Genomic DNA, 13,372 nt, shown 5'->3' on the forward strand with positions numbered 1-13,372 from the left:
GGAGCCTGATGTGGGGCTCGATCCCATAACGCCGGGATCACGCCCTGAGCCGAAGGCAGACGCTTAACCGCTGTGCCACCCAGGCGCCCCTCAGTTTTTATTTCTGTATGCAGATTGTTTGTTGCTACTGTTTAGAAATACAATTGATTTTTGTATATTGATCTTGTATCCTGCAGTCTTGCTGAACTTGTTTATTATAGTAATCGTTTAGTGTATATTGCTTAGTATTTCTATGTATAAGACTGTGTTGTCTGTGTGAATAAAGGTAGTTTAGCTGGGGCACCTGGGTGGCTCAGTCAGTTAAGCCTCTGACTCTTGATCTGAGCTCAGGTCTTGATCTCAGGGTCTTGAGTTCAAAAGCCCCACGTTGAGCTCCATGCTGGGCATGGGACCTACTTAAAAAAAAAAAAAAAGTTTTTGCTTTTTCTTTTCCATTCTCGATACCTTTTACTTCTTTCTTCTTATCTAATTGCTAGCCTGACATTTTTGAGGATATCTCTTACATTTACATATATTCTTTCATTTTCAAGCAATTGAAATATTTTACGAACATCCAGAAATTTGAAGAAGAGAAGCTAAGATTCACATTTTTTAGTTTGTACATTCAGGGACTCTAGACCATGAAAAATTACATTGACCTGGAAAAAAAGGAAAGAACAGGAAAGAAAACTATGAATGGATAAAAGTTGAACATTATCCAGCATGCCAGGGACCAAAACATCAACTTAACCTCTTCACCAAAAATTTCAGCTTTGTTTCTAGAAACTTTATGGGAAAAGTGGAAGGTGGTAGAATAAAATCGGCAGGATTCACTTCACCAGTAGCTTTTCCATGAAGTGGAAGACACCATTTTATTTTACCTTCGGTGTCGTAATGAAGGTAAAGAATTGTAGAAACTCTTTTGACAACAGTACGATTATTAGTGAGCTAGATAAACTTAGAATGCTGTCGGTTGGAGGTACTAATTACCAAGTGCAGAAAATCTGCAGTGAGAGAAGGAAATGAAATTAGAGGGGACCTTAGTGTCATAACGTAAATCCTCTTGGATACCATGAAAATTGAGCCATTGAAAAAGCGGAAAAATGCCTCTAAAGAATGTTCTACACAGGGGCGCCTGGGTGGCTCAGTCGTTAAGCGTCTGCTGTTGGCCCAGGTCGTGATCCCAGGGTCCTGGGATACAGCCCCGCATCGGGCTCGCTACTCTGCTGGAAGCCTGCTTCTTCCTCTCCCACTCCCCCTGCTTGTGTTCCCTCACTCGCTGGCTGTCTCTCTCTCTGTCAAATAAATAAATAAAGTCTTAAAAAAAAAATGTTCTACACAGTCCATAGTCATTTTTTTTTAAGATTTTATTTATTTATTTGTCACACCAGCAGGGGGAGCGGGAGGGAGCAGGCAGAGGCAAAGGGATAAGCAGGCTCTCCCCTGAGCAGCGAGCCCCATGCGGGGCTCAATGCCAGGACTCCACGATCATAACCTGAGTTTAAGGCAGATGCTTAACCGACTGAGCCACCCAGGCATCCCCCCTTAGTCACTTTCAATGAGAAAACATATTAACACTTTATTTTTTAAGCACGTTGGCAGGGGTGTGGAAAAATTGGAACCCTTGTGCATTGTTGGTAGGAATGTAAAATGGTACAGCTGCTGTGGTAGATAGCACGGCAGATTCTCAAAAAATTAAACATAGAAATTGCCATATGATCCAGCAATTCCACTTCTGGGCATGTGCCCCCAAGAATTTAAGCTAAGGACCTGAACAGATATTTGGGCACTCATGTTCACAGCAGCATTAATCACAGTAGCCAAAAGTGGAAGCAGTTGGAGGACCTGTCACCAGCTAAATGGGTAAACAACATGTGGCCCATACACGGTGGAGCATTACTCAGCCTTAAAGAAAGGAGGAAATCCTGGCACATTCTACAGCATAGATGAATGTTAATGGCACTGTGCTGAGTGAAATAAGCCAGCTGCAAAAGGACAAATACAGAACAGTTCCACTCCTATGAGGTCCCTAAAGTAGTCTGATTCATAGAGAAGGAAAGCAGAGTGGTGTTTGCCAAGGGCTGGGTAGGGGGAGGGTAATGGGGAGTTAGTATTTAACAGGTACGGATGGCAATTCAAGGAGGTGAAAAAGTTTTGGAGATGATGGTGATGGTTGCACAACATTGTGGAAATACTTAATGCCACTGAACTGTACACTTCAAAATGGTAAGTTTTTATGTGTATATGTTGCCATGATTCTTAAAAATTAAAAAGAAAAAGCAGTATTCTCTTTCAGCTTGAGATACTGTGCTTTGGCTTTTTTTTTTTTTTTTTAAGGATTTTATTTATTCATCAGAGAGAGGGAGAGCACAAGCAGGGGGAACAGCAGGCAGAGAGAGAAGCAGTCTCCCCGCCTATCAAGGAGCCCAGTGAGGGACTCTATCCCAGGACTCCGCGATTATGACCTGAGCCAAAGGCAGACGCTTAACGACTGCGGCACCCAGGCGCCCCTGTGCTTTGGCTTTAAAAAACATTCATCCAGCCCTTGAAAATCTTTTGGTTTTCCTATTCTGTAGATCCCTGATTGGGGCCCTTCTATAATAAGTAAAGATCTGAAGGATAGGGTTATTAGAAATAAGGAGTAAATCCAAAAGAAATAGGATCCAAAGAAATCTCAGAACCTGATTCTCAGTGGATCTTGTTGTAATGAAGACATGATTCCCCGGACCAGCTGCTTTGCCAGACGCTCTTTCTGACTTAGAGCGCGTAGTACAAACCCTGAACATCTCGGTCGTCATGAACCAGGGAAAAGGCTTCTTGAAAACAGGCCAAACTGATGCTTTTGAAGCGTGCTTTTTCACTGTAGTAATGAAAGCGGTATTCTTCAGCCTTCCGAAGCTGTATTGTAATATAATCAGATAAGAGTCTGGGGTCTGGTAAACATTCTGTTCTGCATTCACGGAGCTAATGCGAAGGCCGACACCTCACTGTTTTGTATAGGCCCTGCCTAAGGATTTTAAAGATCTTCTCTTGTTATTCAGGTCAATCTTGGAGAAGGAGGGACCAAAGTCACTTTTTAGAGGCTTGGGTCCAAATTTGGTTGGAGTTGCGCCATCAAGGTAAGCATTGAACGTTCCGCTGGCTCACATGGTACACAGTACTCCTTTCTTCCTGAAGCGCAGTACTGCTAGGTCGGCCCGTTTCTTCCTCTGTATGGGATTTGTCTAGATGCTCTGACATACGGAATAGTGACAACCAGTGTGTCTTTTGGTGTGTGTGTGTGTGTGTGTGTGTGTATGCGTGTGTCAGAGATTCTAGTTATTTTATTCTTCAGTGAAAATCCGTCTGTTCTCATCACGTGGAATCTTCTCTAAACAAGTATGTGCTACTTCAAATACGGTGCGTGGCCAGCAGTGTTGGCCTCACCCGGGGCTGGTTAGCACTGCACACTCTGAGACGTACCCCAGACCTGCGTCAGAGTCTGCACTCTACAAGGTCCACCGGTGATTCATACGTACTTGGCTGCACTGATCTGAAGCAATCTTAAAGGCTTCTAGGCGTTATTTAAAACATCCTTATTTCTGTTACAAGGCTTAAATCTCTTGAAAGCCTGTTTGATAAAAGTGAACAGGCCAGTGTGTGTGTAGCATGCCTCTGAAAAGTAGGTAAGAAATTGCTTCTAGAAACTGCCTCCTGGAAGGGGAACTGGTGGCAGGGGTAGGATACTTAACATTACTGTATGGAATACTTGGATAGACTTTAAAGAGAATTACTCTTCATAACAAAAATGAAAATGTTTTCTATAAGGTGAAGACTTAAAACTTCTAGAATTCTTGTAGATTTGTGCTCCAGTTTATACACATACACCTGAGGATGTTGTGAAAATTCAGATTCTTAGTAAATCCATTTGTTCCTTTAGAATTTTGTAGCATATGTGTATCATCTATTTTAAAATAAAAGCACTGGTCTGTGAGATTATATGGGGTACGCATTAGTAATAGATGGCAGACATACTGTATATGTGTAGTAAATAAAATTGAGCTGTATCTCCTTGTGGACAGTGCTAATTTGGTAACCCTGTTAATCCGATGTAGCTTCCTGGCTGCCACACCCATTTAGAACAGTTGGCACCTAGGAAAACAATACTGTTAAATAACGCAGTAATGATAAGTAGTCCAGAACCAAAGTTAAAAAATACATTCTATGATGCATTGGCCAGCCAAAATAAGGAAACATTTTCCCTCGCATTGCTGGTGAAGGAGCAGGGAAAACACCCACCAGCCCCTACTCCCCAGCCCCAGTAAGAAAGAAGTCAAAAGAGGGAAAGCAGGCAAAGACCAGACCAGAGCCGGGGGTGGCGATGCGGGGTGGGGGGTGTGGGTTGAGGGAGGCGGGGGCGTATTCAGTGGCGGAAACTCTGTATGAAGACATACCTGTGATGGTTGTTCCTATGTGACCCTGAGTCATCCAAAAAAAAAAAAAAAAGTCAAATTATATTTGACATACCCATTGTAGTGTAAGGCAGGACAAGTGTGGTATGTTTTAGAAGTATTACAAATTTTAAAAGTTCTAGTATAGATTTTGGTGCTTAAAGAATTGACATCCAGAATGAAGTATATCAGTGAATTTTGTATAATACCAAAGTGTCCTCCTCTTCCGTTATTCTGGACACTTCTGCCATCACTGCATACTTTCCGGAGGGACACGCAGGACCTTTCTGCAGGGGCCTGCGGCAGCTTTTGGTTTTACAGATGAGGTCAAGGTTTTGGTTACATGTTAACCTACTTTCTCCTATTTTCCTAAATTTTACAGAGGTTGTGGAGGGGCATATCTAGTGCCATGCCAACGTCTGTAGCGTTCTCTCTTTCTTCAAACAGGGCTGTGTACTTTGCGTGTTACTCCAAAGCCAAAGAGCAGTTCAATGGCACTTTTGTGCCTAACAGTAATGTTGTGCATATTCTCTCAGCTGGCTCCGCAGGTATGTTACCCTAGCGAGTGGAGATAAGTTTCTCACTTTCCTAAAGCATGTGTTGTCCCAAAGAGCTTTTTCCGGGAATTAGAAATTAGCTCTCTGCTTCTTTTGCATCTAAAAGCATTTTTCTAACACTTAATGTTAGAACTAATAAAACATGAATGTTTGAGAATAGTTTGTAACTTGGTTCCATTTTCTTTGACAACTAAAACTTTTACTCTGTCTCAGAATTTACTTGTGCTCGTGCATACTACTGGTGAGTGTTACGTTTCTTTTAAAGGAATATTATTGCGTTTTCATGTCTTTCTGTTTCATGAAGTTATTTTAAAGATGGAGCTTTTTTGTGTGACTCCCCATAGTGTCCAGTGTACCCTGTGGACAGCTGGCATTTCTGTCCACAGCCAGATTCTGTGATGAGGGCTCGGGGCTGTGGAGGAGATCTTTTAGGAGGGCTGGTCCAGATCAGGTAGAATGGGAGTCATTCCACTTACTATAGAAAATTCATAATGGGGCTTGTTCCCCAGGAAATACTTGGCAAAGAACCACAGACTTGTAGATTGCTGAGCGAAGTCTCTGTCTTTTTAGGTATCATTTTATGTCTTGTGTAATAGAGGAGTATCCTAGAGAACTTAAACAGGCATTCTGTGAAACATTTTTGCCTCCTGCCAGACTGTAAGGTTTTGTTTGCCTCTGTCGCTCCAAATAGGTTCTGGTAACCTGTCTCAGTAGTTAGCAAGTCATAATTACTAGATCCCAAGTAGAAGATAGCGTGTGCAAAGCTGCTTCACACAAGAAAGGAGTTTCTACCCAATACGGAGCTCCGAGGAAGAAATGTGGAGCGGCAGAATGAACGGATCAGCCCTCCACGAGGGTGGTTGCGAGTGAGCCGTAAGCTCTAAGCTGGTCATCAGATTTGTGACTTTGCAGAATTAACTTAGAGGAACTGTTGGCAAATAAACCACTCTCTGGGTTCCTAATTAATCTGCTAAGGACTGTGGAGGGGACGAGGTGTTCCGAGCTCACCATGTGTCAGGCTGATGCCATGGTACTACTCTTTCTGGTTGGTCTGGAACAATGAGCAATGTTAAGATGAGGAAGACTTGAAAAATGGTTCCTGTAAGCAGATCAGTCTTTAAAACTTCCAATTCCCTGAGATGATTAGTGAGATACTAAACTGTGTATGTTCAAATTCAGGTAAATGGAGATTTAGCGGCTTCTGTTTGAAGTTTGATATAAGCTAACCTTTTGGATTAGATCACCAACTTTTTAAAACCAAATTATTTCTGGACCTGAAGCTTACAAATTGAATTTTAGAATAGTTTCCATATTTATTACAGGAATTGCATTTACAGAAATATCAACAGCACCACCTACAGGTTGGAAAGACTAGACAGGGCTCTAGAAAATTGAGAGATTTGTTTTAGGTCCAACATATCAAAAGACGTTACATTTTAGGGGACTGTAACTTCCATCTGCAGTCTGGAAATGTAACTGCTTCCTACTATCCATTTTTACTACTAAGCTGTTTAAATCCTGATCTTAAAGTTTATCATACGAAATAGCTTTAATCATGGACTGCGTTGAGTGATGACGTTTTCTGTTGGTTGTTTTTTTCCTCCAGCTTTTGTCACGAATACCTTAATGAACCCTATATGGATGGTTAAAACCCGGATGCAGCTAGAACGGAAGTAAGTTATTGTCTTTCCTTAATGTCCATGGAAATTTCCTTCTTCCTCCCAACTCCAGTTATGAAATGAGGTGTACAGAGCCCTTAGGCATCCCCATCCTTGTTTTTGTCTGAATGTAAGCTATATGTAGAAACGCCTCTTGTTTTGAGATGTGTGCTGCCAGCCATTGTGGGGAGATGAGGACCAACAGAAGTAACATCCAGGGGGAGGTTGGAAGTTTGCCCACCTGACCCCTGATCTGCTCCTGACTTCTTTCAGATAGTTGGTGGGTCTCTGCTCTTGGCTGACCCCACCCTCAGTTGAAGAGCTGTGGGCTCCTCCAGATGGCCTCTCTTTTACAAATGGGAAGATGCCAGTAAGGGTAAAATGGCAAATGCCTTCAGGCCTCCAAAGGGTCCCTTGGATGTACTAGGTTCCTGCCCCAAACCTCTGGCCCTGGCCTCTGGTTCCTAACATTCTCATTCCCTTTGGCAGTCTGGGGAAGCCTCTGCAGTTGCTTCTCAGAGTAATATTTTTGAAAGCAGTGGAAACCAATTGTTGAAGTACAATTATCATTGTTTTTTAAAATGATGCAGTATAGTAATATACTTCTTTAATACAGTAAATAACAGGATCAAGCTGTGGCCCAATAATCAGCCTAATTTCAAAGACGTGATGGTGATAAGGGACATGGTCATCGAATTCTAAGAACCCTTGTGTAACTCTGTGGCCTGGAAATATGTGTGGGCACTGGAAGCTTTTGGCTAGTTGAGCCGAACTGTAAGCAACCTGAAAAGAGAGAAGCAGCAAGAATGCCCCCCTGGATGTATAGCCAGCGATCTGCCTTAATTTGCTTTTTCTCTCTAAATGACCATGGAAATCTCTGAATTGGTCTCGGATTCCATATTTCCTCCATCCATTCTGTGTGAAAGAACCTTTGAGAATGCATCAGATCTCATCATTTTGAACAGATGGCTAGCTCATAACCCTTCGATGAATCTTGCATACTCTCGCGGTCAAATCCTAACTCCTGGGCTTAACATTCAAGGTCCTTTGCAATTTTCTAAAACTGTCATGTGCTTTTAGACTTCCATCTCCTTGAGTGTGCTGTCCCTCCCCGGGAATCCCTCTCCCCCTCTTGTCGCTCAAGAACACCTGCTTGTCCTTCAGGCTACTGACCAGCGCCCTCTCCTGGAAACCTTTGGTAATCACTCCCCATTGCAGCGGTGCCCCACACAGTCCTGGTGTCATTCCTGCTCAGCAGCAGGTACATGCAAGTCGGCTAAGAGCCTGCACGTGCACGCTTTCCAGTCTACCTCGTACGCTTCCGTGCTCAGGACATTGTATTTGTTCGTCTTTTTAAGATTTACTTATTTATTTTAGAGAGAGAAAGAGTGCGTGAGGGGGTGGAGGGGCAGAGGGAGAGAGAACCCTTAGGCAGACTCTCCGCTAAGCACGGAGCCCGACTCAGAGCTGGGTCCCAGGACCTTGAGATCATGACCTGAGCCTAAATCAAGAGTTGGATGCTTAACTGACCGAGCCACCCGGACACTCCCATGCTCAGGACATTTTATTTTTTATTTTTTTATTTTTATTTTTTAAAGATTTTATTTATTTGACACAGAGAGAGACAGCCAGCAAGAGAGGGAACACAGGCAAGGGGAGTGGGAGAGGAAGAAGCAGGCTCCTAGCGGAGGAGCCTGATGCGGGGCTCGATCCCAGAACGCCGGGATCATGCCCTGAGCCGAAGGCAGACACTTAATGACTGAGCCCCCCAGGCGCCCCGCAGGACATTCTAAAGCTTTGTTTGGGTGGGCTCTGTTAACAGGTCCTGCAACAGTGCATATTTACTGCATGCTTGCTGTGCAGTAGTCACTGGGTAAACAGCAGGGAGTAAGCCATAGGCCCTGCCTTCCAGAAGCTCACAGCTTTGCAGAAAATAAAGAGAATTGCAGGCTGGTGAAATAGGGGCCAGAAATGCTAAGGACCCCTCCAGGCAGGGTGGGCACAGGAGGGCCTCCTGCGGCAGTGATGTCTACCCCTACCATCTGAAAAATAACGGGGGAGGAGGCCATGGCACATGCTTCAGGCTGAGAACGGAGCATGAGGAAAATCGAGAGACAAGAAGCATTCGTTTCTGGGGACCTGAAGGAAGGGAAGCATGGTTGGAGTGTGCTGTGTGTGCGTGTGCTGGGGGGGGGAGGGGGCATTATATAAAGCCAAGGCTGCAGAAATGCATAGGGGGGGCCACATCCTTCAAAGCCTGGGAGGGTCTTGGAGTTTGGCTTTGGGCTCTAATTTGAGGGCCATGGAGAGCCATTAGAGCTGTGGTTTGGGGTGGGAGTGGAGAACACTCCGTCCCCCCCAGGGGACATTTGACAGTGTCTGGAGATAACGTCCAGTTGTCACAACTTAGGTGGGATGCTTTGGCATCTCATGGGTAAAGGCTGGGTTATTGCTAAACTCCCAGCTCTGCAAGCACAGCTTCTGTGGCACAGAATCATCTGGTGGAAAGTGTCAGTAGTGCCCAGACTGAGAAACTCCGCATTAGAGGCTTTTAAGCAGGGCAGTGGTGTAGTTGGTCGCTTCAGCCAGGGTGTAGAGAAGCAGCCTTGGAAAGACACAGTGAAGAAGGGAGAGCCTGTTGTGACAGGTTGGAGCAGGGGACACACTTGTCTTCAGCCCCGAGGGAGGGCTCTGGGACTTGGACCCCAGGCCCTGGGGTTCCCGCTGCATCAGGCTGTTCAGGATAATTCCCATCACGAGCCAGGAGCAGCGAACCTGAGGCCTTCTATTAGTTATAGTGTGGTTTATTCGATGTTCTGTCATTTCATAAATTTAGAAATAAGGGAATCAAAACACGCCATCTGGAGACTAGCGTTAGGAAGGCTTACTAGTGTAAGCACCTCACACTCACTGCCCAGTCGGAATGTTGGTGAGGCTTTTCCTTGGCATTTGCTGAAAGCAGGTTTGTGCCATGATTGTGATTCTGCTCTACACACAGTTGTGTCCTGCTCTCCACGCAGGCACTTCCACACAGCTCACTGCCTTCACAGCTGTGTTAATCCAGTATGTGTGGCATAGTTTACTTACCTATGCTAGTCCTATTTTTAGATGATTGGGATTGTTTTGATTATATCGCAGTTACAGTTTCCTCTGTGATGAATGTCTTCCTCCGTCTGGCTCTTTCCAAAATTAGGTCAAAGGCTACGGACGTGTTTTCATGACTCTTGGTACAGATGCACATACTGCTCTGTGGCTTAGCAGGTGTCCCAGCCCCCGGGCTCCGTGAGCGCAGGACAGGGAAGACACATTTCATCTGCCATATAATTTCTCTTTATACTCAGTGCTCATTTTTTGCAGCCTGATAGACGAGCCAAGCTCCTCCTGCGTGTGCATTTTAACGGCTTTTCATTGATCTTTACACAGAGTGAGAGGCTCCAAGCAGATGAACACGGTCCAGTGTGCTCGCTATGTTTACCAGACAGAAGGCATTCGTGGCTTCTACCGGGGATTAACGGCCTCATATGCTGGAATTTCAGAAACTATCATCTGTTTTGCTATTTATGAAAGTTTGAAGAAGCATCTGAAAGAAGCTCCATTAGCCTCTTCTACAAACGGGACTGAGAAAAATTCCACAAGTTTTTTTGGACTTATGGCAGCTGCTGCGATTTCTAAGGGATGTGCTTCCTGCATCGCTTATCCACACGGTATGTTTTGCTTTTTCTTCCAGAACAGTAGTACAGCTGTGAGGTTGGTGTCATTGTCCGTATATCTGGACTTCTGCAGTTCACAGTGAACGCAAGTCCCTGCAGGTGCTAAGGTGACGGAGTACAAGTGAGACTGCTTTCTGCTGTCGGTTATGTGAGTGGCAGGCACTCAAGCCCGTTCAGCTCCAGCTTCTCGTGGCCAAAACGTACCGTGCAGAATGTGGGCCCTGTGTTGTAGAACTTCGGATGTTTTCAGAGAAGCCAAAAATCTGGATTTTATTTAAAATTACTCGATTTAAAAAAACGGTGTGGGTGCCAACCAAAAAAAAAAAACTCAGTTTCCACTTTGAATGGAGTGTTGAGTGAGGCTCCTTTGCTAAGTCTGTTTTTTAAGGAATTAGAGACCTAATGTTCCACTGACCTACTTAAAAAAAGAATAGCTTAGTTTATTGTACCACGAAAAACAGGTTTTGTTTTCAAAAGCCTGCTGCACTGTCAGCTCTGACGAATGTGCATGGTCAACTCCAAAGCAGGTAATTGAGCCCCCGTCACGTGCTGAGGCACCAAGCGGCCCCCCAGGGCTCAGGGAAAAGAGGTTGGGCTGCCTCCCATGGTGGGGTGGGGAGACGGGAGCATGTCCAGCAGTGACAGGTGTCATGCTCGGGTTGCCTGCGTCGGGGAGGGCCAGGTGTGCAAAGGTCTGAAAATGCAGAAGGCAGCTTTTGAGCTGGAGAGAGTGGTGGAGAAGGGTTTTACTAGGAGAGGAAGTTGGCAAGTACATGAAAAGAAAATCTTGATGATTTGCCGTGCTTAATACAAATTACACCTTCAGTGAAATTACAGCGTTCGCTTAATTGGGAGTAGAAAACCACAAACTATCTTAAAATGAAGTCCCATTCAAAGTAAGCTTTTACAATCCCTTAAAAGTTATTTTGTACTTTGTTTGTATATGTAATGTCCCTAATTACCATTTCCCAGAGTTACAAAATGTTCTAAAAAGGTCGCAACTTTTCATTGTCGTAAAGGGCTCTGCTGTCCAAGTAGAGCTGCGATGGCAAATAGCCAGAGATGCGCATTGACGGTTACAGAGCTGTGTGCTTTGAAATCTCTCATTGTATCGCTTGGTGATGCAGTTCGTTTGTAGCATAAAGTATGTGTTTCTCTCTGCAGAAGTCATAAGGACACGGCTCCGGGAGGAAGGCACCAAGTACAAGTCATTTATCCAGACTGCTCGGCTGGTCTTCCGGGAAGAAGGTTACCTTGCCTTTTATAGAGGACTCTTTGCCCAGCTCATCCGGCAGATTCCAAATACTGCCATTGTGTTGTCTACCTATGAGTTAATTGTGTACCTGTTAGAAGACCGTACCCAGTAACGGGCCAGAAAATTGTGCTCTAGAAGAATAAAATTGACAAAGTCTAGAGAAATTTTTTTTCCATTGATGTTTAGAATGTTTGAGACTGAAACAGGAAAGGCCATAAAATATGTGGCCCGTATCACCCGTTGGACATTTCCTTTTGGATTCATGTTTTCTGGAAGGTTTAAATTCATTAACGTTAATAGTTAATTATAACTTTTGTTTTTTTAACTTACGAGGATTCAGGATTAAGCAGCAGCTAAATTAAATCACGCTACTTAATTTAAGTGTAAATTTGGTTGGTGTCCTCTTTTATGTTCACTGTGCCATAAGTAAGTACTCAGTGAATCATGACCCTAGAAATGCAGAGAAAACCTGCAAAATCAAACTACAACTTGTTTTCTCATCTGACACTACACCGCTGAATAGGTAAGATGTGTCACATTTTGGTGGCACTGGGTGGACCGGGACAGACTTCCCAGCCATTTTTCTTACTTGTACATTTCCAAGTCTTGTGCAGATTGAAAATTGAAGCCTTCAAGCTGTTGAGTTAAAAAATAAGTACAACTTTCTGATACTAAATATTTTAAACTGTAAGCATGTTTCTAAAGTTATCCTTTATCCCCAGTTTGAACCAAAGACAGGAGTTCAATGAACTGTTTACCGATCGTCTTAGTCCTGGACCAATTTCTAGAAGTTAAGCCTGGTCAAGCCCAGGTACCTTGTAAGTGTCGGCTGTGAATGTGGAGTAGGGTGAATAATAGACCTTTCCTGTCAGGTCTTTAACCCTGTTCTTGGGTCCCTAGCACTGGAGGAGAGGGACATGACAGGGGGTTCATTGCCCACCTCTCAGTTCACTTATATTCTCACAGGAGGTGTGTTTATAAATACCGTAGTTCACTGTGTTTCAAACAAAAAACAAAAAATAAAAAACCTGAAATGACAGATGACCAAAATTTTAACCACACCCCATCAATCCCTACTTTTAAAGGAAATTTAAAAAGGGACAAAGGTAACGCAGAAGGCAGGTAGGACAGACGGCCTTCGATTAGCTCTTCCACTGGAATTTGCTTATTGTCCACTGAGGTTTTCAGTCTGAATATCTAGAAAGATACTGGATTCTAATAATTCATGCATTGTCGTTTCAGATTCAGATGCACTGGTGGGGATGAGATTAGGATATTTTCAAATTGTATTTAAATGGAGTTTAATTTTGCACACCTTTCGGCATGAAGATGAGAGCTGGCATGCTTGAGCTCACTGGCAGAATTCGCTTCCATTTCAACAGCTGTGTAGAAGTCGAAATAAATCATCTTAGTCAAAGCATCAGTGCTTGTAAACCGCATGGCAGTCGAGATTTCTGTTCCAGGAGTTCAGTTTAACTGTTTAATAGTGGCGTTTAGTAACATCTTCCTATTTTGGTATTAATATTAAAACCTGAATTTTTCCTCAAGATTTGAAGGTTTAAAAATTAGGTTGCTTAATACTCGCTAGTTGGATATGAGAATTATTTGAAAATAATTTTCATTTTTACATTCTTGAATTAATAAATTTGATGCTGACCTAGGATCGTTTAGTCCTCTGCTTGCTTCTCCTGCACCAGGACATTGAGATGAGAAAGGTTGAGCACCAGAAGTAGGACGAAAAGCAGGAAGCTCTATAAAGGGTCTTGTCAGATCTGAAATGGGC

The 13,372-nt window shown here is 43.7% G+C and overlaps 1 protein-coding gene across 1 annotated transcript in view; it reads left to right on the plus strand.

Annotated features, from left to right (window-relative positions):
- The window catches only part of SLC25A33 (solute carrier family 25 member 33), a 42,027-nt gene extending 30,280 nt beyond the window's left edge, over positions 1-11,747 (plus strand). Inside the window, exons 3-7 of the mRNA XM_034671178.1 lie at positions 3,021-3,098; positions 4,857-4,957; positions 6,573-6,639; positions 10,048-10,328; positions 11,499-11,747. Of these exons, the coding sequence (XP_034527069.1) occupies positions 3,021-3,098; positions 4,857-4,957; positions 6,573-6,639; positions 10,048-10,328; positions 11,499-11,701 (730 nt within the window). The 3' untranslated portion in view covers positions 11,702-11,747. The remainder of the gene's footprint in view (positions 1-3,020; positions 3,099-4,856; positions 4,958-6,572; positions 6,640-10,047; positions 10,329-11,498) is intronic.
- The last annotated feature ends 1,625 nt before the right edge of the window (positions 11,748-13,372 follow it).

Source organism: Ailuropoda melanoleuca, chromosome 11 (assembly GCF_002007445.2).
Source record: "Ailuropoda melanoleuca isolate Jingjing chromosome 11, ASM200744v2, whole genome shotgun sequence".
Lineage (NCBI taxonomy): Eukaryota > Metazoa > Chordata > Mammalia > Carnivora > Ursidae > Ailuropoda > Ailuropoda melanoleuca.